At 32.4% G+C, this 24,061-nt stretch overlaps 1 protein-coding gene across 2 annotated transcripts in view; it reads right to left on the bottom strand.

The window, feature by feature from the left end:
- HBS1L (HBS1 like translational GTPase) overlaps window positions 1-24,061 on the bottom strand; it is an 81,868-nt gene that overhangs the window by 45,076 nt on the left and 12,731 nt on the right. Inside the window, exons 4-5 of one of the 2 annotated variants that reach the window (XM_060167742.1) lie at window positions 21,498-21,692; window positions 20,051-20,269 (exon numbers count right to left, since the gene is read on the bottom strand). In XM_060167742.1, the coding sequence (XP_060023725.1) occupies window positions 20,051-20,269; window positions 21,498-21,692 (414 nt within the window). The remainder of the gene's footprint in view (window positions 1-20,050; window positions 20,270-21,497; window positions 21,693-24,061) is intronic. The other variant, XM_060167741.1, reaches the window with a different exon arrangement.

Here is a 24,061-nt window from a genome sequence, read left to right as displayed (position 1 = left end):
AGAAGACAAAAATGTTGTATCCTAAAAAAATATTCACTGGGATCAGATTTCAATTTTCTATAAATATCATTGAGCCGGCAATCTTAAAAATTAAAAGAAACTTTTGATGAATAGATTTCAACCTTATATTGGGCTGGATTATATGCCTTGAAGTAGTATCCACAAAATTTTATAATCCATGTAATTAATTTAAATTATATTAGGACCAATAAGAGTTCTTGCTACTTCCAGAGTTAAGAAATAAAGGCAATACTATGTTACTAATAATTTTCCTTTAAAAAAGCCATTTATATTTCATTTTTAAATATTGCTGTAATAAAAATTTTGTTAGACCAGAAATAGGACAGCCTATAAAACAAAGCGTTTTATTTTACAGAATGAAACTGTATATACCAAAACCCTTTTTCAAAAAACTAGACAAATGTAGCAGTGTTCCTCACCATTCTTCCCTAGGCCTTCTGTTTTAACTTATTCTAAACTCTCCCTGAGAGCTCTAATCTATATCACCATCACTGGAATTATCTACCCTTAAGCATCTCCCTAACAAGTCCTGTTAATCCTTCATGTCTTAAGCTTCGGCATGACGTTATTAAGGGCAAAGCTAAGAATGTATATTTGAGAAATGCCTCCTCAACAACACAGAATAATCTAAATATAATGAGCTCCTACTGTCTGCCAAGAAATGCTATAATGGCTTCATTTAAGACTTCATTTAACATCAAAACTACCCTAAAAAATAAGAATTATTTTTATCCTAATTTTGCAAATGAGAAAACTGTGACACAGGATGTTAAGTAATTTGCTAAGGGCACACAGCTAACAGATAGGTGGTTCCACTATAATGTAAATCCAGTCTACACAAGCAGCTGTGCTCTTCCAAATCACTGTGGAAACTAGCAGTGAGAATCGACAACTTCTAGTCATAAGATCAGAAAAACACTAAACATTTAGGTAGAGGAAAAGGCACAGTAGAAATAAAAGGCTCATAGTATGCATATGAGCTGAAATAAGGAAAAGAGTTAATAAGAACCTTGCTGAAAATTTCAAGAAAGGAGTCCAACTAGCGAGAGATGATAAATGATAATTAAACTGGCATTAATAGTCAAATTAAAGACATGAATTTTCATTAATATTCTCATTATTTAGGTGTCATTTACACCATTTTATTTTAGTGACTGTAAAATACACACATGTGCACACATACATGGGCCTATACAGATTCAATTTAATCCTTATTTCAACTTTGTCTTCAATTTCTTTCCTAAATTCTATCTTTGAGATTTTCAAGAACATGACTGTAAGAAGGGAGAGGCTGCTGTATTTGAATAATCCTAAACAATTTAAGTTTTAAAAAGATATACACAAAATGGGAAGGGGGAGGGATAAATTAAGAGTCTGGGATTAACATATACACACTACTATATATAAAATAGATACTACTATATATAAAATAGATAACCAACAAGGACTTACTGTATAGTACAGGGAACTATACTCAATATCTTATAATAATCTATAAGGGAAAAAATCTGAAAAGGAATAGATACATATAACTGAATCTCTTTGCCATACATCTGAAACCAACACATTGTAAATCAACTAGACTTCAATTTTAAAGAAAAAGAATTAAAAAAAAGATATACGGTAGGTCACAACCATCTCCACACTTCATCTTGAATTCATAATTGGGGCAAAGAGTCATTCCTAAATAACTTAAGAAAACTTAGTAATATCCAATATTATCCAATATCCAGAAATAACTCCATAATAACAAATGTAATGAACTTTAAAGCAATTAATAAAGGGAAGGAAAGGGAAACTAATATTGTTTTAAGATACTACTATATGGTACAAGCTGGGTTAAGGATAAATCATAATACTTTGAGATAGATAATATTTTTGCCATTTTAAAGAAAAAAACCAAGTCTCAGAGAAATCCAGTAAGTTTACAGATAGCAAATGAAAGAGCTAGATTACAAACTATAATCTGAGAGCTATCATCCTTTTCTACTATACCACATGCCACTGGTCAGAGCATAAAGTTGATGCATCTTTTAAATTCTAATGAAACTCTGAAAGAAAATAAAGTTCGACCACTTTTTACACTTTACACAGAAATAAATTTTAGAGGAATTAAATGTCTTAAATGTAAAAAACTCACATAATAGTTCTCTCAAAAGAAAACTGAGAATATTTATAACCTAGAGGTTAAGGTTTTTTGGGGTTTTTTTTAATCCAAGACTGCAACCTGATAAGTTAAAAAAGACAGATATAATGGCATCCAATTTTTAAATTTTTCTGGAAAGATACCATAAATAAAGAAAATGAAAAGATTGGGAAAATTATTTACAATGCATATACTAATAAAAGATTAATATCTATAATACCAAGACTTCAATTAATAAGAAAAAGACAACCCAATTAAAAAATGGGCAAAGGATATAATTAGCAATTCACAAATTCAAATTGCAAGTGAATATATGAAAATATACTCAACTTCGTTAATGGTCATGGAAATGAAAATTAAATCAGCAATGAGACATTAACTTGTTACCTGTCAGACTGTCCAAAATGAAACATAACACCTCTCATAAAGCAAAGGCCATATCTATTTAAAGCAAACAGTATACCTTTAAAATAGCAATCCCACCACAGGGGATCTATCTGATAGAATCAAAAGCCCTAGTTTTTAAGGATATGTACACAGATGTTCTGTAAACAGAATAGTTCATAGAAGCAAAAATTGGAAATAAAATGAATATCCTTCAATATGGGAAATCTTGAATAAATTGTAGCACAGCCATACCACGGAATATTATGTAATTACCAAAAAGAATACATTGGAAAATACTCCAGTTGACAGTGTATTATAAGGAAAATGAAAATTATAGTACATCATTTTTTTACAATAGTAATAAAAAATCCCTCTATGTATATGTGTCTATTTTTATATATTAGGTGAAAATAAAGAAATACATGGAAGAATCTATATCAAGCTGTTAAAAATGGCTGAGGAGATAGGTAATCCCCTCAAAAGAGCTTACATCAAAACATCATGAATGACTTAAAAAAAAGAAAAGTGAGTGGAAGTAATATAAGCCCCTCAATGCATTCAACTTTAATATAGTCACTTTTTATAGCACTTGTTCCTTAGATGGTAGTAAAAGAACACTTTATTTCTTTGAACTAAGTTCAGCTATCACTTGTTGAGCATTCTCTATGTGCCAGACACTGTGCCAACTGCATTACATGAGTTATTTTACTTACAGAAACTTGTAAGTTAGGTACTGCTTTCTCATGAATAAATGGTATTTTAACACTGCCAACCTATAACAGCATGCACAATGCACCATGGATACAATTTTCAGGGACACAAAGGTGACTGTCATCACAACAAGCTCCCCCACCCAAAAGGCATAATCGATCTCTGACTCTTACCTACTCTGTTAATGAATGAAAACATCAATATGAATATAAAATCCTTTCATGGAATATAATTGTCCTTTATAAACTAATGCTATCAATGCTATTATGATTCACAGTTAAATACAAGAAGTAAATTAGTAAGTCTTCCCAAAGGTAACTTCACAATGTGTACTAAAAGCATTAAAAATGCCTGTACCTTTTTATCCAGCAATACTACTCTAGAAAAATCTTTTATAAAATAATTGAAAAAAATGCACAAAAAGTACAAAAATGTTTACTGAAGCATTTTTGGTAAAAATACATTGAAAAACTTAAGTTCCTATAATAGGTATTTGGTAGATAAAATAACAATACTATGAAGCCTAAATTATTGGCATACCAAAAAAGTCTGTGAGTGGTTGCTAGGGACTAAGAAAGGGGGAAATGGATAGCTGTCGAATGAGTATTGAGTTTCAGTTTTACAAGATGAAAAAGTTCTGGAGATTGGTTGCATAACAATGTGAATATACTTAACACTACTGAACTATAGGCTTAAAAATGGTTAACCCAGTAAATTTTATGCTTTCTGTATTTTACCACAATTAAAAATAAAATTTAACAAAGTTAAAAAAAATTTTTAAGTCTGCAGCATATGATTAAGTTAATGGGTTAAAAAGTGGAGTGGTTCCATTAAAAAAAAAAACTAATATTCCCTATACGTAGAAACACATACACAAATTATAAAAGATAGAACTTCAGAAGCATCTTATTCTGAATGTTGGCTCCACCATTTACTAGTTTTGTGGCCTTGGGCAAGGTGTTTAGCCATTTTTCAGCCTCAGAGCCTCCTGGTGACATGAGAATAAAAAATAAAAATCCCTATGTGATTATTGTTAATATTAAATAAAATAGCAGATATAAAGAGTTTAGTACAATATTTGGTGTGTAGTAAGTGTTCATTAATAGTGCCTACTATTATTGCTTAAATGCATCAAAATGCTAACAGTTCTGAATTCTGAATAATGGGATTAGGTATCCATTGGCTCATTTGGATTTTCTAGCTTTACTCAATAAACACTGTTATTTATTATTTAAGCATGTGCTTAAAGATGGCACCAAGCTAGCAACTATTAAAAAATTAAATTCTTCAGAATTTTAAATCAAACAGAATTGTTGCTTAAGTAAGGAATAGAAGACAACATAGTGATTTAAGATTAAATGAACTAGAAAAGGACTTCATTTCTTAGGACCACTAATTTGCAAGGATTTAGAAATTGACATCAATTCTCTTATAGGAATGCCAAAGTCTGTAAGTAATACCAGCAGAAAAAAATAGTTGAAAGTAATTTTTAAGTACCTCACTAATGATAAAACTGGTTTCCCTAACAAGGGATTTAATTTTATCCGTAAGATACTTACCAACAAATACAAAATAAGATTGAATAATTATAGTATAAAAACTTGTTGCAAGTAATATATAACAATGAAAAGGGTAATGAACTAACACAATATTGTAAATCAACTATACTTCAATTAAAAAAATTAAAATTAAAAAAAAATTTTAAAGGGGTGTTCAAGTTCAAAAGAACTCAGTTTGAGTTACAATGTGCCTCTAATAGCTGTGTGAAATAACAAACTATTTCATATAAGCCTCAGTTTCTTCCACCTACCTCACAGATTCTCATAATAATCAAATAAAATATACACAAAGCCCGACACAAAGTTTACATTCAATGTATTAATTCACTTCCCTATCTTCCCTTGAGAAATAGCAGCTCCCAAAACAGAATACTTTTACACATAGTCAATAAAAAGCAACAGGCAACTTGTTCAGAGGGAGAACATCCTGGCTATATTTGGTGCTTCTATTAAACCAGACTTAGCCCCTGAGGGGCTACTATAAAGTTCTAAGAAAGAGTCTGGGGCTTAAATCTATGTCCTCAATGGCTACCACATTTTTCTGATAAAAAGCGAACGTGCAGTAAATGTTGGCTAAACTGAATTGTATTTATCGGCTCCCATTCTAATCCTAATCCCTTACTGAATACTTAGCAATTCTTTAGCACATGCCAAGCACTCAAAAAATATTAAAAAGTATATATAATTGCCTGGGAATGAAACAAGAAAGTATATACAAATATAAGTAATCTGATTATAATTTCTATGGTTTAAAAAAAAGCAAGGTAATTAGGATTAAAAGAAAACTGCATTTAACATTCATGCAATTCTTATATGGTACTAGCTATTCGAAGAAGATAAGCTGTTTTGAGAGTCTAAAGCAAATTATTTTTAAATTAAGCAATTAATGCTTCAGTTTTTCCAGTGTAGGTGTATACACAAAGAGAATCTTAAGACATATCTGAGAACATTCTGAACTACTTTTTTTCACTGAAATAAACCACTTCCTTTCAAAAGCCCACAGAATTTTAAAGCAGAAAGCCAATTCTAAAGTTTTCTGTACAAGTATAAAATTCTTCTAACTGCTTTAATAAAATTACTCAGTGACAGAAAAATTAATGAAAATATTTTTCAAGGAAAAAATATATTTAAAAGGGGACATCAGAAAAACTGTAGTTAAATATAGCTCTATATAAAAAAGAATTAAAGCAAAATAATATATTTTAAGTACATTACTGAAAAGTTCATACATAATAGATTCAGAAGTGTTCATAACATCCTATAGTAATAATTTTTCTTTATAACGCCGACTTTTCAAATTAATCATAGTCTTTATTTCCAGGATAAGGATAAAAATCTCATAATATATTTGACCGGAGAAGGGAGAAAAAAGAGGTTACATCTCTTCTTAAAGATCTAACATCACTAGCACTCCTATTTAGTTACTCAGGTAATGTTGAAGAAAGAGACAAATACAGCACAATAACCAAGTTAAAAAAAAATGACCTTGTTCCAAGTGTTTACAACTCTGCTTTATCTTTAATTTCTTGTACCTTCTCTAGGGAACAATCTGCCATTGAGATGCAAGAATATGATAATCATCATCTGAGTATAGTCACAAATAATACTTTACAGATATTCAAATAGTACTATGCAGATAAACTGTATGACGTTTGTTTAATAGACTATTAATACTACAAAACTAGCAAAACAATGCTAGCAAATAACTATATCCTCATTATGTAAAATTAGGCTTTATTTTTTGTAAATGAAAAAACTTTGTTTGAAGGAAAAATGATGAAATTCAAAGGGAAAGGAAAATGATGCATAATAGGTTTCTAAACAGTATGAGCAAACCAATGCTACTCAAGACAAATCTTAGCAAAAATAGTACCTGAGGACTTCCCTGGTGGTGCAGTGATTAAGAATCTGCCTGCCAATGCAAGGCACACGGGTTCGAGCCCTGGTCCGGGAAGGTCACCCACACCGCGGAGCAACTAAGCCCGTGCTCCACAACAAGAGAAGCCACCACAATGAGAAGCCCACGCACCACAGGCTCTTCTACTATTCCTTTTCTACTGAGCCTGCGTTCTGGAGCCCCCATGCCACAACTCCTGAGCCCGCATGTCACAACTCCTGAAGCCCGCACGCCCAGAGCCCATGCTCCACAACAAGAGAAGCCACCACAATGAGAAGCCCACGCACCGCAACTAAGAGTAGTCCCCGCTCACCACAACTAGAGAAAGCTAGCGCGCAGCAATGAAGACTCAATGCAGCCAAAAATAAATAAATTAATTAATTAAAAAAAATAGTACCTGAATTGTCCAGTATTAAAGTATATTTCTCCAGAGACTCCAACGCTTTTAAACAATGAATTTCCTTAATGATATGATTAATATAAACATTTATTGGCTACTTTATTTGTGAGGCAAATGGAAATATCAACTTTAAGAACCATATAAAATGCTAACTTTTTTTTTTTTTTGGTCACACTGCGCAGCATGTAAGATCTTAGTTCCGTGACCAGGGATTGAACCCCCAGGAATCAAACCCATGCCCCCTGCAGTGGAAGCGCAGAGTCTTAACCACTGGACAGCCACGCAAGTCCCCAAAATGTTAAATTACGCATGATTCCTTTTCCATATTTGTGGACCAACTATTTTTTCTTTAATGTTTACTTTTATTTAGATCAACTATTTTTCTAGAAGAATCAAAGTAAACCCAACATTAGAAAAAGACTCAACAGCAATCAAAAGAGTTAAACCTCATTTCAAACAGTAATATCCATTTTGTCGAAAACTATTTCTCTTCCAAGTTTCTCTTCTAATCATAAAATTTTAAACCATAAATAGTAAGATTTTTCTGCCCAGAATTTTCCTTTCAAACAATAATACTGTGTGTATCTCAATTGCTGGATTTTTTGTGGGAAAAAACCCAAGAGTCTATGTTACTTAGTTTTACAGTTTTGGCAATGAATCCCCCTGCCCTTGGTAGGTTTAAGGTGGCAAGGAAAATACCAACAGAAAACAGATTGTCCCATGATTTTACCCCCTAAATATACACTCTTTTAGCAGTTCACCCATATGAATGTATAACAAAATTATATGATAACCCATTCTAAGGTTATTTGTATTTGCTATAATGGTTACTTTCAATATTATATATGTTAATAAAATGAACTAAAACGTTATCTAAGAAGACACATAAACACTTAATACATCATTTTAGAAATTAAAGAGTTCCAACTTATTATAAGATAAAAGGTTAATTTTCATACAGATATTAAGTTCTCATTCAAAATTCTAAAAATACTGAAAAATTTTCCAAGTAAGTATAATAAAAGAAACTTCTCCTAGACTGTTCAATGGTATGTCATTTTAAAGTCATGTTGATATGGACAGTAGAATTATTATACCTAAGCATCTAAACCTTTGGAACAAGGTCTGTCATAGCACACACCCAGAAAGAAATTATTCACAAGCCTCTCAAATTAATCTAGTTTCACAGTTGATAGGGGCATTTAATCTAATCAAGTGCTGCCGGAAAGATATATCCAGTTAAAGAGACAAAGTAAAGATGTTTCTATCCCACTTTTCCCAAAAAACATACCACACACACACACACACACACACACACACACACACACACGATAAAAGAAAAGATGATAAAAACAACAGAAGAAAAAGTTGAAAAGTAAGCCAGCAGAGCTCACAAGAAATACAGATTAAAAAAAAAAAAAAAAAAAACTACTTACAGAAATAAAAAAAGCCACACTAGAAGCAGTGGAATGGGCTAGCTAGCAACATATAATAATAGAAAATGATACAGCAATGTCTGCAAAGCCTTCCAGGAAAGAAAGAGGAACCAGGAACTATTATTTATAATGCAGATACAGGTCACAGAATCATTTTCATACATTCAATGATTTGGGAAATATTTCAAACATGTATATTTTGGGAGTAGGGGAAGGTGAGAGGTGGAAAAGATGTCAAAGTCGAACAAGAGATAAACAGAGGCCTAATCATGAGAAACCAATCAATTTTAAGATAACTATGGTTGGTTTAAAACTAAGGAAATTTTGAGTACAGAATCTAAGAAAATGCTATAAATCTTGGCACTACGTATATAATGACTAAAACTATTAGGAGATAAAGGGAGAGAAGAGGTCAAGTATGAAAAAGTATAACTCTGATAAGCTCAACTTTTAAAGCCAGGACTCATTAAAGAACTGTTTAAAGTTAATTCAGTTAATAAGAGTTTAAATATATTATAAAAGGTGTAAAGGTAAATACTTTCCCTAAGAACTTAAAATATTAACAAAAATTATGAAAAATAAAGAGGAGGTGAAGTATAAGTGTGTTAATTTCTTCATCTTTCATGATAGATCAACACATATATACTGTTTAAAGTTGGCAAAATTTTTAAATGGTAACATGTTATTACATTATAAAGATAGGGACTTCCCTGGTGGTACAGTGGTTAAGAATCTGCCTGCCAGGGGGCTTCCCTGGTGGCGCAGTGGTTGAGAGTCCACCTGCCGATGCAGGGGACACGGGTTCGTGCCCCGGTCCGGGAAGATCCCACATACCGCGGAGCGGCTAGGCCCGTGAGCCATGGCCACTGAGCCTGCGCATCCGGAGCCTGTGCTCCACAATGGGAGAGGCCACAACAGTGAGAGGCCTGCGTACCGCAAAAAAAAAAAAGAATCTGCCTGCCAATGCAGGGGACACTGGTTCAAGTCCTGGTCCAGGAAGATCCCACATGCCACGGAGCAACTAAGCCTGCACACAGCAATGAAGAGTAGCCTCCACTCGCCACAACTAGAGAAAGCCTGCGTGCAGCAACAAAGACCCAACGCAGCCAAAAGAAAAGAAATTAAAAAACAAACAAAAAGATAAACTACAATATTTCCAGTTTATCAAAGGGTATATACAAAGTCAAAACAAACACAGACCATATATTAAAATACATAAATATAAAAGACAACAACATATTTTTTAAGTGACAGAAGGTACTACATCTATCCTATCAATGCCATAAATGGGAAAAAACTATCTGTCTCTGACAAACCAAATTACACACAAATATAGAAAACGCAACTAAACCCAAGTGACTGAAAACACTGAAAGCAAAAGAATGGACAAATAAAACTTAGAGAAAGCAGCAAACATGATATTAATGTTAAACAAACTGAATTTAAGGCAAAAGGCATAAAACAAGCAAACCAGGAACTTTATATTAATGAAAATTTCAAATCCACAGAAAAATCAGGTATCTTCTATCAAAATGTACAGGGTGAAATGCTTATGCAATAAAATATATTTTAACTTACCTCTCTGCCTATAGCCAATCAAGGAAATAGAATTTAAGTAAGAATACTGAACTCTACAAAAATTTGAAAAGTAACAGAAATATATCATATCTTGGTTTCTTAAAACAGAATTCGTATACTTGACAGAGGTCTATGAAATCATTATAAAACTACATTGGACCACAAAGAAAAACTCAATAAACTTCAAAGAGTAAAAGGTACAGACCACATTCTCTGATAACAGTACAATGAAACCAGTAATCATAACAAAAATAGCAAACAAAAATCCCACCACAACCTGGGATTTAAAAAAACAAAAAAGATTCTTGGCTTAAAAAGAAGATCAAAATTAAATTCTGGATTATCCAGAAAATAATAGTTAACTCTAAAAGAACCCATATGCTACAGCAAATACAGTAAGCAACCTAAATGTCCATCAACAGATGAATGCATAAAGATGTGGTACATATATACAATGGAATATTGCTCAGCCATAAAAAGGAACGAAACTGGGTCACTTGTAGAGACGTGGATGGACTTACTTCACTCTATCATACAGAGTGAAGTAAGTCAGAAAGAGAAAAACAAATGTCGTATATTAACACATATATGTGGAACCTAGAAAAATGGTACAGATGAACCAGTTTGCAAGGCAGAAATAGAGACACAGATGTAGAGAACAAACGTATGGACACCAGGGGGGAAAGCGGGGGCAGGGGAAGGGGTGGTGGGATGAATTGGGAGATTGGGATTGACATATATACACTAATATGTATAAAATAGATAACTAATGAGAACCTGCTGTATAGCACAGGGAACTCTGCTTCGCTGTACAGTAGAAACACAACATTCCAAAACAGTGATACCCCAATAAAAATTTTAAAAAATAAAAGAATAATTAGGTTCTTGGCTTAAAAAGGAAATCAAAATTAAATTGTGGATTATCCAGAAAATAACAGTAACTCTAAAAGAACCCATATGCTACAGCAAACACAGTATTCATAAGAAAAACAATAACTACAGAGACAAAAGTTAAGCAAGAGAAAATAGAAACACGCATATCAACTTCAAGGGAGTGGGGAGGAACAAGGAAAGGGTAGAACTTGGATTCTAATCTAACAATTTATTTCTTAGAACAGAGAGAGAGATCAGAAGTATGTGTGGCAAATGTTACCTTCTGTTGAAACTAAATGGTGGGTGGGTTCATGAGTGTTTGTTATATTATTATCTGTGTTTGAAATTTCAAATATTAATATTAATTTTTATGGTAAAAAACTTTAATGTATTTAAATTAAATGTTCTACTCAGAAAGGTAGAATATTAAAAATAGAAGAGATTAGGTCATAAACTCACAAACTAATGAATTAAAAACAGCAGAACTAATTACCAATTTAGGAGCCCATCTTTGGGGAAGAAAATTAAATTACAAGGTAAAACTCAAGAGGAAAAAGAGCAGGCAGAGGGGGAAAGTAGAGGAAAGAAAACAATATTTAAAATAAGAATGGAGATTTAACCACAGTATAGAAGAATCTAAAATAATAGTAAGACAATGTTTGTTACAATGCTAAACAAATACATTTGTCAACCTGGATGAAATGGACAGCTTTCTCAGAAAACTAAAGCTTCCCAAACTAAGCTTAGAATACTGAGAAAGATAATTCCTATCATAAAACAAATAATTTTAATGCTCTTCAAATTATTATAGGATACAGGAAAACTTTCTAAGCTCTCTATAAAACCACGAGAAACCAAAACCTGACAACACACACACACACACACACACACACACACACACACACACAACTGTAAATTAATTTTATGGATAGAACAATTTTAAATAAAATATTTTCAAATAAAATCCATCCCATTAAAAGAATAAACCCATGACCAATTAGGAATGTTCCAGTGTTGACCAATACTAGAAAACCTATTTAAATAATGTAATGTTTACTGTCTATTAGTGTAATGCTAAAGCCTTTTAAATCTATGAAAATGGTTTATTTTTTTCTCCAAAAATCTTTTGATAACATTAAACATCCCAATAAAAATTAGAACTAGATTTTTTTCAGTAATTTGATAAGTTGTTTCTAAAGCTAATGTGGGAAAAAGAGCCACGTAAGGTAATTCAAGAAAACTATGAAAAAGGAGAAAAAAAATAGGACAGCCTATAAAATATTTAAAAACTAATAGTAATAAAAAGCTACAGTAATTAAAAAGCTGATACTGGCATAGAACAAGACAAAGAAATGGAATAGTACAGAGTCCCAAAACAGACAAGACAGATGGAGAGAGAAGAATTTAGCATATTTCAAAGATGGCATTTCTAAGCAGGTTAAAAAAGAAAAAGGATGTGTAACACAACAAAAGGTAACTGTGACAAATCCAGCCATCAAAAAAGAAAAGATGTTGGCAGAAAAACTCTATTTCTACCTTATCCCCTAATAGCAGCTAGACTAAACACTCAAATGTTTAAAAAAATAAATTAAAAAACAGAGAGAAACTGTCAAACATATAAGACATAATTTTTTAAAATTATCTTGTAGTAAAGTAGAACTTTCAAACAAAAGCCCATAAAAGATTAGTAAATTTGAATATAATAAAGTCAACAATTTGTCTTATAAATAATGATTTAAAAGATGACAAACTGAAAGTAAGAAAAAGTATATGCCATGCATATAACAAAAGGATTTTCTAAGAATTTAAATATAAAAATTGAATATATTAAATACACACACACACATATATAAGTCATTATGAAAGACAGCTAGCAGACAAATGGGTGAGGATTAGGAATAGGTAGTTCTAAGGAGGAGAAATACAAATAGATTTAAATATGTGAGAAAGCAGCCAGCCTCACTCATTAAAGACATATAAATAAATGAAAAAAATATTTTCCAATTATCAGGAAAAAAACACCAAAAAGAGTAATAATCCTATCTGTGAGAATCTGAACAAAAACACTCGTGAACTTGTGGGAAGGAAATTAGCACAGCCGCTATTAACAACAATTAGGCAGTATTTATCAAAAATTTTGAAGTATATACTCATTGGCATAGAAATTCAATTTCTAGAAACATAGGATGTTCATTTTGGGATCATTTAGTGATAGCAAGTTAAAATGTTTATCAACAGGGGCTGTTTAATGTACAAACATATTATGGAATTCTACACAGCTTTTAAAAAGAGTGAGATTGATCTCTATACACTGGTAAGGAAAGATCTGCAATATACTTTGCTAAGTGATATAGACACTGAAGTGTTTAATATCTTCCCATTTGTGTAATGACATATATACATTTGATATGTGTAACATGCAGATAGTTTCTAGAAGAATATAAAAGAAATTTTCTTTTCAGGTTTTACAGCTTCCTTTAGGGAACAAGATGTGGGACAGTATTTAAGAGTGGGACTTACTTTTTACTTTAAAAATCCTTTCCGACATTTATGTGCCAGACGTATTCTAAGCTGGGAATACAGCAATAAACACATAAAAACCCTACATTCATAGAAATTGCGTGGGAGGGTGGGGGGAGACTGGGGAGCAGTAGGAAGACAGATAAAAACTGTGTACACACACGCAATGTCAGATGATGTAAGGGTTGTGAGGAACAATAAAGCAGGGTTACAAAGGAAACGAACTATATGTATGGGGGGGTTATGATTTTATATGGGGTGGTAATAAAAAGGAATACAGTGAATTATGGGTACATATGAAGGTTCCCCTATCTCAGGATTAGGAGTAAAGTGAATATAAACTACAACCTCAAGAGCTAATTGCCAGGTGGAGAAATGGAGGGGGAAGGGCAAAGTACTATAGAAGCAGAGGAAACTCAGGTAGGTGTTCTTGGGTGGATTTGGGTAGTGGGTTACACAAAGTGAAACCAGTTGATAAAAGGTCTTATAAAATAAAGGGTTTATATAGGGGAACAGAAAATTAGAGCTACATTTTACAAAAGTTACTCTGGCTGTATTGCAGAAATTGTTTTGGAGAAAATTAACTGAGAAGTAAAGAAGCCAGTTTAATATTTTAGTAATTCTGCAAAGCTAATAGCCTTTAAGAGAAAAAGTAGCAGTAAGACCACAGAGTAGTGGGTCAAAAAATGTACAATCAATCCTCATTTTAGGATTCCATATTCATGAATTCAACTACTCACTAAAAATCATTACTTTGACAATTTTGTAGTCTCTTGTGGACAAGTGCAGAGCAGGACAAAATTTGAGTAGCCCAATAGGCACCTTCCCAGCTGAGGTCAAACAAGGTGACATTCTGCCTTCTTGTTTCAGCTCTCATACTATAAGCAAGTGCCCTTTTCATGGCCTCTTTATTGCCACATTTTTCACACTGAGCTGTTAGTTGGTAATTTTGCTGTTTAAAATGGTCCCCAAGAGTAGTCTGAAGCACTGTTTAGTGTTCCTAAGCACAAGGCAGCTGCAATATGCCTCACAAATAAAAGATTCATGTTAGATAACACTTTGCTTAGGCATTAAGTTATAGTGCTACTGGCTGTGAGTTCAATGTCAATTAATCAATAATATATAAATAATATATATTAAATAAAGTGTCTTTAAACATACATAAAACAAGGTTATGTATTGATTGGCTGACAAAAATGTTGTGACCAGAGGATCACAGGAACCTAACCCTGTGTTTCTTGTAGGAGCAATGGTTCAGTATTCACCAAGTCAATGTTCCCATATTTCGTTCACTAATTTATGAATTTATAAAACATAACTACCACAAATAACAACAATCAACTATATATCTACACACATATATTTACTTATTTGTAAAGCAGAAATAATAGGACTGGTAATCAGCTATAAGAAGTAAATGAGGGAGAGAAATCAAGGATGATGCTAACTAGGTTTCTGGCTTAAGCAACTGGAAGACGGTGATATTGCTTATAAAGACAGCAAGCAGAGGAGGAGGTGGCAGCTTGGATCAGGAAGACAAAGATGTCAGCTCTGGAGAGTGTAATGTCATGCATGCTACACACACTGTAACAAATATAATTATGTGTTTAAGAACCCATTTTCCCCTCCCATTTGAGAATCAGATCTTTGTTCATCTCAGGACATGTCCTATAACTAAAATGACACTTTCCTTTAGGTCATATAAACCAGGCATGTCAACATCAGAAATGTGTAGTTTTATCGATTCTTTTACTTTCCACTGCCATCTTTGCAATATTACCCATGTCACCATATTCTATACTTTAATAATGTTTCTATGTGAGTCCTAAAAAGTAAAAACATAAAATTCTACCTTTTGGAAAACAAGAATTCTAAATGACAAATATCTTCAAAGAAAGTCTTCACAACCACGTAGCTTGTTTTCCAATTTGTTTACAGAAACCTTCATCATAAATTATTAAAATACCACTCTGAAATATCAAGCCTACATAAAAAATCCTAATGGATAAATTGTGATGTTTTCACACCTGATTTTAGAAAACCTCTGAATTGTAATTTATTTCAATGTACTTTTATAAAAATGTATATATACTCTCAAAATGTAACAAGTCTTTTACACCCTAGAAATTAAAATTACAATATACAACTGCATACACTGAGCCTTATATAATTATAAAAGAAAACTACTAAAGAAATTCATATGAATCCCCCCGTCTAGTCAGCATTACCTTTGTTTATAAAAGTAATAGAAAATAATTTCTAGGTTATTACAAAACTGATTTTACAAGTAAATATACACTTGTGTGAACACAAAACAGAAACCTGATACATAGTTCTTCCTCAATATATAAACTGTGTACTTGTTTATTTGCAATGGTCCACATATAGAAAAGCACTGGACTAGTTTTATCCTTGGTATGACAATTAGTTCTATGACCTCCCACTGACTACTAGAAGTTAAATATAACACACTGGAAATGGTTATTAGTATTTACATGAGAAAAAAAAGGTGAAAGAAAAGTTTAAGAAAGAAAGATTCAAAGCTAAAGGGAGGAAAAGAGGCTAGAATACCAGTTCAGTAACTAGGAAATAGGAAAAAGATATAACAATTAAGAAAGAAAAGTTAAGCAAAATATTCTGTACAGAAGTGAAACCCTGGTTCTTGGCAATTAATGGTAAGAACCATAACCAAAAAAGTCAACTAAAGACTTTAGAATGCAAGAGGGGAAAACATCTATGAACACCAGCTCTTTTAAAAACCAAAAAAAGTGAAGAGGAAAAATGGTCATTTTAAGTCTTTTGTATTTTATATAATTTAGAAGATAATTACATTATTTCTATTCCTAAACTATCAATGCACTTGATCATAATGCAAATAAAAATGGCTTTGCACTTCAAAACTGGTATTTGAACTGGAAAATAAACCAAAAAACTTAGCATACCTGAGCTACCAAGACAGCAGTCAGTCAATAAACAGCAGCTGGTGCAGAATATGCACTTAGTGCAAACAACTGCTGTCACTAGCAATGTATCCGTGAACAAGCAGGCACTTGTCTACCTAGGGCCAATGGCCAAGGGTAGAAGGGACAGTGGGTCTTCTTGGTTCCAGTCTCTGAATCTCAGAGATCTCAGTCAACAGGACAAGAGCATGTCAGATACATGCCTGACAGACCAGTAGCCGTGAAAACGGAAATAGGGAGACATTTAAAAATTGTTACCTTCCCTATCACCCTGTAATACAGAAACTTTTTCCCCTAAAAAAATTAATCTCATAAATAGTAGTTACAATTCTGATCAGCCAACAAAAGGAGATCTAGTTCACTCTACAAGATCTGCTATATGGTTTAAAAAGTATATTTCCACTTGAAAATCAGTTTGTTATAAAAGAAGGTAATGTAACAGTAACACTATTCAACTTCAATATGGATTAAACAAGTATTTGTGGATTCATAAGTAAAGGGACCACTTGTGTAGCATTTAATCTATCGGGAATTATTGTCAGTTCCAAACAAACACTTAGAATACAATTCACTTCTAAACTGGAGACTGCCTACACTATATAAACCTAGTTGATGAGTCATAGACTAATAGTTCAAAATTACTAAAATGTTTGATTAAGGTTCAAGACTAGAAAAACAAAATCAGCAGTTGGAGTAATTCAAACTTTAAAATCAAGCATAAAATATAACTTGTGATTTATATTATCTAAGCATCAGTAATGATACATACTGAAATCTGCAATTAAAAACAAAAACTGAAGACATCACAAGAAAGTGGTCAAGAACAATGAAGACACAGGCTGGCTTAAGCTTTCCCACCAAAACACTGGATATAAAAACATCATACACAACGAAAAAGACTGGAATGTCATTCTGAAAATAAACAAGAAACAACAAAAAAAATTATCAAATGCATAGTAAAGTAGTTGTGAGAGAAAAATATTTCTTTACTGGGAAAATATAGCTATTTTATTCTCATTAAGAAATAACATTTTATATATTTTTTCCTGCAAGAAATAACTAATAATATAAAAACAGCATCTTCTTAGGCAAAAGACCCTAAATTCCTAATTAGCAATATTCCTTGGTATTCCTAATTACTGGAAAATACAAATTAAAAATTCAAGTTGGCCAATGTTATCCTTAGCATTAGTAATTTCTTTCATTCTACTGATTTCTTTAAGGCAGCGGTTCTCAAGTAGAAGTAACTCATCAGAATCAACTGGGGACAATTTTGAAAATACACATTCCCAAGTGTCATCCCTCAGAGATTGATTTCACCATAGCTGGAGTGAAACCACAGTACCTGTGTTTTGAAAAAAACTCCCCCAGTGATTCTGACTGCTAGTTGAGGATGACTGCTTTAAGGGATGAATTACGTACTTGTTCTACTGACTAGAAAAGCTCTTATTTGGCCTGCCACTGTTGAAACTTTGTCATTATAGCACATAAAGCTGTCAGTAGCAAAGAGGAAAACTCCACATTTCATTACTTATAGTAAAAAATGTGAAGGAAATCTGATAAGATTATCTATTCAAGAACATGCAACCATACTTGAAAAGACTTTATATATATTTATTTTAAAGTGTTCATTTAGCACAAATGGTTTTGAAAATGTATAAAAATAATTTATGTATTAATCCATCTTTAATATGTACATGGTCCCTTAAAAGGATTTTCATTTCATTATCATGAAAAATGTACTTCAACAACCTCCACACTATTATTAAAAGTCAGAAATTTTAAGATTTTCTAATAGAAAAGTTTTAGTACTCACCTGCAGAAAAATAATGAAACTGGGAATGATTTCACTAATATTTTAAAATATAATACGGTCTCAGCTATGCTATGCCACATATCGTAAGAAAAATCTTCATCACTAAACCGTAATAATCCCAAGTGGTGGCATTTTCATTTAAGAACAAAGCACAAAATTATTTTATAAAAGAAAATGTCTCATCGTAAAAACTTATAAAGCTGAATGCTTTAAACAAAAATAGCTGCGGTTTGATTTCACAATATCAAGTTTCCATAAGCACTTTGTAAACATACACCCATTGTAGGCTATCAACTTAAAGCCAATTATCACTAAAAGAAGACAGAGTAAAAAAAAATAGTTCAGTGCAAAAGTACATATCAACTGAAGTTATCAACTGACTTAAGACAATTTTAATACAAAAATCACAACTTAAATCCCATAATATAAAGTAATCCTATAAAGACTTTAAAAGAAAAAGCTCTACAACAGTTACTAAGTTTTCCTTTTGTTACTATTCTCTAGTAAAAGCTTTCTTTTGATTAGCTTTCACAGTGTCATCAGGAGATGCTGATTTGAAGTCAAATGGTGTTATTGCTATAAGAGGACTTATCTCTTTGTCCTTTACGTCTTGAACTTGTCTACTATACAGAAAAGTCTTATAGAGGTTAAGGGTGCGTCGCTTGCAGCTTTTCAATGGGTAACGAAGACACAGTGTTGCAGCAAAAGCTGAAGGTCTGGCAGCAAGGGCCTTGGTCCAAGAGACAGAAAAAGGTGGTTTCCTAGTCAGAGAGCCTTTACTGTTTCTCTTATTATCATCAGAAGAATTGGAACTTTTCCCTAATTTTGAACTTAGAACTTTAGTTCCTGCTATTGGAGCAACTGATTGGTCTACTACACGTTTTGGAACAAAATCTGGGGCTTTTATGAGGACACTAAGATCGATATTAGAATCTATTCCAGGTGACCTCATTTCACATAAACTGAGCATACAGGAATCTTTCTTAATCTGAGAGCTATCTATATCAATTGTTTCTGCAATCAAATCAGAAAGTGACAAATTCTCAACGTCTCTTGTTGGAGAAGCTTTACAAAACGCCAAAGATGACAGAGATCCTGTTAATTCTGATATTCCAGTTGAAGACTGATACCGATTTGCTAGTTGTGACAAGGGAAAGGATCCCAAACTTAGATCTGTGAAACTGGCAGATGGTTGGTTACAAAGATCAGATAAAGTAAAGCATTGGCTCGGATTGTTCTCTTTGTGCTCCTGAAACAGTTCAGCTAAGGATGGACTTTCACATTGGAAAAACTGCAAGTTGTCATTTTTTAATATGCAATTCTTGGTGCTTTGTTCAACTGAAGAAACACTTCCAACTTCAGTCATTTTACTAGCATTTAAATTACCAACAGCCATATTTTCCAATGAGCTAGTTAAGAGCAAAGGATTATTTAAACTTCCTAAACTGTTTTGTACTGGAATGTTTTGCAAATCAGGTACTGAATTATTGTGAATAAATAAAGAGTTATTAGGTGCTGTGCTCTTTATCATCAAGGATTTTAAATCTGGTATTCCTTTGAACGCAGAATCATCTTTGGAAATACATTCAGATGCATGAGGTCTTAACAAATCAGCATCTAGACGCTTTGAAAGTAGACTCTCCAGACTATCTGTGGATGATAATCTGACTGATGGCTGACTTTTACAAGAATCTCTTGGCATATCATCAATTAGGTCAGCTAGCGACAGCTCTTTTGTTAACTTACATGATTCTAGTTTCTTTTCACTTTTAGGTCTGTCAAGTTTCTTTTTTTTACGGAGTAAATAGTGACTTGGTACAACCGAAGAATTATGATATAATCCATATTTCGCTACTGGGCCAGAAAAATCAAAGGGTTTGCTACTGCAATCCAAATGGTTTGCAGATTGAGGACAAGAGCTTTGAACATTATCAGCTGAAACTTCAGAGGAAGATAATAAGACTCCTTACCTTACAAGAGCCATTAATTTTCAGATGAATAGGTTCACATATGCAGAAGACAGTCACAGCAACCAAAAGGAAACATGAAATGAGGCATTTAATTACTAAATGTTTCTTTTGATTATGGCATGAATAAAGTGACACTTGATCATTATTTAATAAAAAGCGAACATTCTTAAAAAAAAAAGGATTTTACCTTCCTTTAACCATCTTAAGTGACCTTCATACTTTGTTCACTGATATATACAAAGGTAATTACCAAGTTAGTCAATGTTCTAATTTTCACAAGTTTTATAAATGTGAGGTTTTAAGATACTTAAACTATAGTCAGGATTGTCTCAAATTCAAAACGTTTAAAAAACCAATGGAAAGAACTAGGTTCATCTTCTGTATTTTTAATGTATTAAAAACATGCAAACAAATAATACCCTATAATTTCTACTGTGATCTGGGATAAACTATTAATATAGATGACACATTACAGACTCATTCTCATATTACTGGTCAGTTAAAAGTGCATCCCACCCCCCACCAAAATAAAAAAATCTTAATTTACATAAAAATGACCCTTATTTCATAGTAACAGACTGTATACAATTTCGCTATGGCAAAAATCTAGTCTTTAGGTTATGAGAAATATCAACCCAGTTAACAAATCACCATGCTCCTACTGACAGGCATCATACCAATTAATATAATTGGTTCCCTTCTCTTGTGGACTAAGTTCTAAATTTAACCCCAAATACTAAAATTTAAAATTAAAGATCTGGCTATGAAATGAAAGAGTAGTAGAATTATAATACTTAGGATATTTAAATAAAACTAAATTATATTCATAAAATGTTATAACCATAAAGGGATTTTTTTGACATTGTCTGGCTATTAATTTCTATCTCCTGACCCATTAAAGTTAAAAAAAAACCCAATAATTAAAAGCAAAAAGTGTTCTGTCTTGCTGTTATCTAATTTTATTTCCCTTATATTCTGTTAGTTACAAGAACAAGCAGGGAAGTTAAAAAACAGGCTTTAACAGAGTGAAGGGAACGCAGCCATTGAGCTTAAAAATTCACAAACTGGAAAATCAATTGATAATAATTAAGAATTATTATAACATGCAAAATTTTCTGCCCATTTTTCTTAACAGCTCAATCAAATTCTTTCTTAACAGCTCAATCAAATGCCTCTTTCAAAGCATTAACTGTAAAACTAAAAGAGAACAAGTAAAAGCATACCTTTTGCTATCTTTCCTGTAGATATTGCTCCCTCACTCTTGACCTTCAAATTCTGCATTTTATCTTGCTCCAGAACCACTGACAAAGCCTTCTGCACATCAAACTTGTTCTTCAGAACTGCTTCAATCAGTATGTCATCTGGCACAGCATCTCCAAGTACCTCTCTCATGTGATCAAGGCATGAAAAAAGACGAGCTAGAACAGACAACAATAATTAAAATCTATACTACGTGGTGTCATGAAAGAACCCTCAATCTTCAAAACTGAAAAAAGGATTTGAAACTATAGTAGGATGTTCAACTCATTTTCCCTTGGCAAAAATTACAGTGATTATATTTTTATCCACAATATACCTAGCTTCCCTTATCAGAGGAACAATTTCAATAATTAAGAAATCACTACAATAAATGTCTCCAAAGTAATACTGACTAATCCTTGAAAAAAGCGTAAATTGTACACACTAAAATCTATTTCAGTCAATGAGGATGATGAGGTCTATACTGATGAGTTTTTACGTGTGTAGAAAGGGAGGGTTAATTATGAAAATATTTCTAACGAGTTAGTGAACCCAGTTAATCACTAAGTACATTTCTTAAATTTCTTGCATTACTACCTTAACTATTATTAAGTACATTCTATTTTAGGCTAACTTCAGTTTCTACTCAGCCGACTAAAATCATCCTTAGCAATGCTTTAAAAATGGGCAAGATAACTTGGCATAAAAATGCCATAAATATTAGGAAATCCAATAGGTTAAGGAAAGGATGGACATTTCTTTTCTTTTCTTTTTTTTTTTTGGCCACATCGCACAGCATGTGGGATCTTAGTTCCCCAACCAGGGATCAAACCCGCACCCCCTACAGTGGAAGCATGGATTTCCAGCCACTGGACTGCCAGGGAAGTCCCTGGACATTCATTTTAAACACAAAAATTTAAATCTGGATGTCTAAAATATTTAAGGATTTTTATTTTCTGATGACTATGTTACTATAAAAAGTAATTACTAATAACATTCAATAATGACGTAAATTCCACGACAGCAAAGGCTTTATATCCCTAGATCCTAAAATAGTACCTGGTACCTAGGGGCCACCGAATAAAAATGCATGAATATATTAATTTATATTTGTATAGCAGTTGACAATTTTCAAAATATTAATACATATATATGCACTATACATATACACATATGTATATATATCCTTTGTAATCCTCACGGTAACTCTATGACTTAGATATATCAAATTCTAAGTCATAAAGAGGACTGAAAATCATGGCACTACTAAGTTTAGCAGTAATCAAAATATAACTCAAGTTTTCAGACTCCCTAATCCAATGAAACCAGTTCACAGAATGCACTGTACATTACATTTTTACATGCTTACATACTGAACAAGGAATCTACTCGCAATATACTTTCTTTTTAAAAAAAGAAGTATTTAATACTTTTTCCATTGCTCCCTTTTTTAATTATTAAAAATAAATTCTCAAATATTTGGGTAATTCTACTTTGCTTGAGTCCAAAATTAATTATAGGCTAATAAGCTAAACTTGAAAAATTATACCTATTTCATAAATACATGAATTACTAAAACTGGAATACTTAGTATACTTAGTATATAGTATACTATTAGTATACTAATAGTATACTAATAGTATAGTATATAGTATATATATATATACTATATAGTATATACTATTAGTATAGTAATACTACTATTATTATTATTATACTATTATAATATTATACTATTATACTACTAATACTACTATTATACTACTATATTAATATAGTAATACTACTTAGTATAGTAATACTAAGAATACTTAGTATATAGTTAGCATCAGGGCCTCTTCTAATTAATTATAGTAACTGTTGTCTACACATACACAAAGAGTAGACATACAGAGTCAGGCTGTCTTGGTTCATATCCTAATGCCACTTACTAGCTGGTGCAACTTCAGCCAAGTAACTTTGCGTCTCATTTTTTTCCCCTGTAAAATGAAGACAATACCTGGCCTACCTCATAAGGTTGTTATGAAGACTAAATATGCAATTACCTGAACAGCACTTAGAACAATACCCAGAAAGCAGTTAGTAGAGGTGAGCTACAATCATTATTGTTATCATGCAGTTACTCACATATGTCAGGTGGGAATGATTAACTTTCATTCTCAAACATAACTCTGAATTTCATACCTCCTTAATCATTCTGAGGCACAGCAGAGATTCTACTTTATTCCTACCCTCTCCCCCGACAATGACAACTATAACACAGTCTTTAAAAATATAATAGAAACTATCAAGGAATTTATACAGCAGCTCCTCTACAAACTTTTATCCAGATTGACAAATGTATTTGCCGAGTTGATGAATTTTTTTATTCTCTGTTGTTTCCCTTTCCGCTTTCTAATTTTGTATATTTGTGCTTCCTCCATTTTTCTTGATTTGGCTAGCAGCTGGCATATATTTTACCAATTTATTCAAAGATCAGCTCTCAGATTCATATACTCCCCCCTTCCTGTTTTTAAATTGTTATAAATTTTCAATTTAAAAACATTTC

Source organism: Lagenorhynchus albirostris, chromosome 12, assembly GCF_949774975.1.
Source record: "Lagenorhynchus albirostris chromosome 12, mLagAlb1.1, whole genome shotgun sequence".
Taxonomy (NCBI): domain Eukaryota; kingdom Metazoa; phylum Chordata; class Mammalia; order Artiodactyla; family Delphinidae; genus Lagenorhynchus; species Lagenorhynchus albirostris.
Note: the sequence above shows the minus strand (reverse complement) of the source record. Positions and strands in the feature narration are given on the sequence as shown.